Below are 4,208 nucleotides of genomic sequence, written 5' to 3'. Positions count from 1 at the left end.
AGAGAACCCATTTATTGATAGATTTCATTATTGAATTCAATAATTCATTCATTATTATTATCTCACGGTCATTCATGATGAATGATTAGTTTTATGTATTATATTTGACTTCATTGTGAGCTGATTCTGTTTCTGCCGCCTCGTCTCATTGATTTCAAGGGGAATCTGACATTATAAATAACTATACAGAAACATCCAATCTTGTCTCTGATGATCAACGAGAGGTTTAAATTCGGTGTCACATTCACTCCAAATCCATTCAGATTAACTTTATATTTGACTCCACAGAAGAGAGACGAGCTCAGAGTTCAAGCCAAATGTAATCTTTATTAGACTGTTTCTGTACAAAAAGCACTGGATCACAGGAAAAAAACAAACAAAAAAACCCAAAAAACATGCATCTATTTACAGCATGGCCAGAGACAGGAAAAGAAAAGAGCCGGGGGAGTCGCCCCCGTTCGTATTCTAAAGACATTAATTAAACATTGTGCTTTGATATACTTTGATGATATACTGTATTTCATATTTCACAAAGATGCAGTACCTCTGCCCTCTTTCACATTGAAGTAAAACATTGAAAAAAGTATACTTTGCAGTTTTTAAAACCTCAGCTGAAAACCAGGACGGTGAGAAGCAAACTTTCTACAACTGTGACCAAAAAAAGGAAATAAAATCAGCAAGCTGTTGAAACGGAGACGAGGGAGTCGAACTGTACGAGGTGAGGCGGTTCGCTCTGCAGGACGATGGCGTCCGGTGACGCTGTGCAGTGACCGAAGGTTTCTGTCCTGCTGGATTTGCATAAAGTCAAAAGTTTGAGCTTTAGATTCCTGCCCTCACCTTGGATTTGTGGTTAAAAATAAATGTAGAGATGTTTTATTGTTCAGGAGTTAAATGGATGAAAGATGGTTCATGTTTAAGCACAAAATCATTCCTTCAATGTAAAATCATATTCTAATATTAATGTTGAGATCTGTAGCTTTTAAGATACGTCTCTATAGACCTTCATAATGTTAGAATAGATTTGAAAATTTAAGCAAATTTTCTTGAAAATGTTTAATCGTGAGATTGTTTCCTCGTAATTCTAAAATACAAAACATGTTAATTTCAGAGTTGTGAGATAATTCTGAGCTATTAGACGGTGAGGTATGGGTCACGTAAATATGACCTAATTTTCTCGCAATTTCATGATACAGATTTTGTAATTGTGAGATTGTTTCTTAATGATTATTAGTGATGCAGATTGTTGGAGAGTTTTCATGTAATTTGGTTAACAAATGTATTATAAAATGATGTAATTCTAATTTCTTATTATGAGATGCTAAATTATAACAAAATGATGTATAATTACGAGATAACGTCACTAATTTTTCCCGACTGTGTTGTAGTATGTTTATTTTTTATTCCTAAATCTGAAACCTTTAAAGGTTTTCACTCAAACAAACAGGCGTTGCTATTTAAAAGGCTAAGTGCTGATGATGCTAACATTATGTTTATTCAAGGGAACCTGAGGGACAAAAACGTCCGGTGCAAAACGAATTGTGTAGTCAAACAGACGATGTACGAACTGAAAGGAAGCGAAAACATTGTGTTGAAGGTCGATCGTAAGGCATCGAAACGCGACTTCTTTTTAATTTCCAAACTTTTCCACAGCGGCGGCGTGGAAGATGAGCTTGCATTACAGAACAGGAACACAGTTGCATAAGTAAATGATCCAGATTGTGTGCGACGACGAGAACAGCACCATCAACAACAACACCAACATCGATGGAAGTTTCCTTGAGATCGGTGACCAAAATAAAAGTAAATCCGGAGTGGTTTTAAAATCTGCTTCCTGTTTTTAAATCGTACAATCATTCTCACCAAGAAACACAAAGACTAGGATCGGGTCTAATATTAAGATGGGTAAAATATTGTCTTCTAAACACCGAAACCAAGAGATACGCTTGGTCCAAAAGTAAGAGTGGAGGAATATTATGACGTTATAAGCTTCTGAAATATAAAAATTTCACATGACAAGGATTTTTTTGCCGTTTCAGAACGGCAGAAAAACATACCGGTGCATATCGTTCTAGCTTTCATCTTTTTTTTGTTAAACTTTTAGCTTTTTTTAATCTTTTTTGCTAAGATGCATTGCTCTTTATTAAGTGCCCCAACAAAAATAGTGCATTAAGAAATAACCATGATTATACATTTCACAATAATACACAAAGGACGAGAAGAACCAGGGGAAACACAAATGATGCTGTTTACAAAAAGTTAAATATCGTATCGGAAAAGCATTTTTATACAAAAGTGATGAAAGCGTTTTTTTTTAACGTCCTGCTTTCAAAAACAGGGTGACCATGTCGTGACGTTTTTTTGTTTTTACAAAAGGGTTAATTCCTCTCACTTGTTCACTCTTTTTACAATATCTAAAAGGTATTAAGACATCAAATGTGTTTACATATATATTTGAGACTATCATTCAGGCCTAAATCACAAAAGGAACTCCCCAAAACATACTTTATAAATACATATAAAATAAGCACAATCAGAAGAATAACAAGAAAAATCTGGTACCTAAATGTGATTAAAACTGCTGCAAGCTTTTTCTGGTTAAAATCTACCACTCGACACACCTGCGAAACAGAACTATTGTACTGGAGTTTTTAAAAATCAGAGAAAAATTAACAGAAAATGTAACTAAAAAAAAACTAAAGTAATAACTCGGGCTGCCTCGACTTTATTCAGACAAACGTTAGTGTAACAGGACGTTTGTTCGTTCATCCGTTAGCTTAGAAAATTACTGCATTTTCCTCCGAATATAAGACAAACATTGTTAAAAGCTATCGTACAGAAAGGAAAACGCTAGAAGATATTGATCAGGAGTCTGGTCCTGGGGCAGGGGATTTTTTGGGGATTTGTGATTGAAAACCTGTCAAATCCGGAAAAAACGTCAAACGGTTTCTGGATTTGAAAAAAGGTTTGAAGATTTTTTCCTGGTTTCTGGACTCGGTCCGACTCAGGTTCAGTGTCCACCGAGAGCTTCTGAAAACCAATCAGTGACCTTCAGCCAATATTTAATTAAAATAATATATGACTGCACATTGTAGCTGGTTTTTAACCAAATATTGTTATAAATAAAGTTTTAAACCAGATTTTCTGGAACTGTAACTTTAAATTTTAGACCATTTACAACCACATGCTAACATTACTGGTTTTCCAACAATCCTGATAATTAATCTGAATTTGTTATGAAAGTTAATCTGCAGAGACTTTTCTTCATATATTACTGATATATCAGTCAAGTGTCTGAATCTGGGAAATAACTGTCCTAGTAACCCAATTCTTTTGGTGTTTTTATCTATTTTAACGAGAGTATTTTAAGCTAGCTCTGTGTTTACACAGACGTAACAGGACTGGATGTGTCTGGTTTACATATTTTAAACCAGGCGTCAGGCTCTGGTCTCAGTTTTAGGCCCATTCAGAACTCCATTTGAGAAAAGACTGATTGTTTGGAAACAATTGGAAGCTAAAGGAAACCTGGAGAGGCAGAAATTAAAACATGTGACTTTCCAGAAGGAGTATGGTTGGCTGTTTGTACTAAATGGCTGAAATATGGAAGACTACTGATCAATATTGGCTTACTGTCCAATCAGATCGAACCCTTTGCAGAAGCTCCCGGTGGACACGCCTCCTTCCTGTCTCACAGTGGTTCAAACTGATCTGAGACCTGTTCTGGTCTACACAGACTGTTTCATAACTCGCCTTCCCTCCCACCCACAGTCCACTCTTCACGCCGCTGACCTTTGACCTCCACGTGGAGCCGCCGCAGACGTCCGCTTCCCGTTGGAACGTCTGCGNNNAGCCGCAGCCGTCAGTGCTAGGTCGTCCCACAGGCGGCGAATGAATCGACGGAGAGTCTCCTGGTGCAGTGATATATTCTGGGGGATGATGGGAAGGATTTTATCGCTGGCGTATTTCAGGTGGGCGGGGCCATCAGCGCTGGGGGGGTTCATGGGGAGGGGGCGGGGGTCTGGCGGTGTCCTCCTCACATGGGCGGGACGATGAGACCTGCCATGGCTGAGAGACGATCAGACAGTCAGACGTTTACTGAAGGACGGACGGACTCAAACGCCATCTTATCAGGTAACTTTGAGTTAATTATTGAGTCCGAAAGGTTCAGTTTTATACAAATATTTATAAATATATGTATATATATCAATATA

At 37.5% G+C, this 4,208-nt stretch overlaps 1 protein-coding gene across 1 annotated transcript in view; it reads right to left on the bottom strand.

The window, feature by feature from the left end:
• Positions 1-307: 307 nt before the first annotated feature.
• Positions 308-4,208, bottom strand: part of LOC118333399 (transcription factor COE3-like) — a gene marked incomplete in the record, with an annotated part of 64,521 nt that continues 60,620 nt past the window's right edge. Inside the window, 1 exon segment of the mRNA XM_035669006.1 lies at positions 308-4,062. Coding sequence (XP_035524899.1) covers positions 4,031-4,062 — 32 coding nt within the window.

This window comes from Morone saxatilis, unplaced genomic scaffold, assembly GCF_004916995.1.
Source record: "Morone saxatilis isolate NCDOM2014 unplaced genomic scaffold, NCSU_SB_2.0 Contig22, whole genome shotgun sequence".
In the NCBI taxonomy this organism is placed as follows: domain Eukaryota; kingdom Metazoa; phylum Chordata; class Actinopteri; family Moronidae; genus Morone; species Morone saxatilis.
This window is presented reverse-complemented; position numbering and strand designations above follow the sequence as displayed.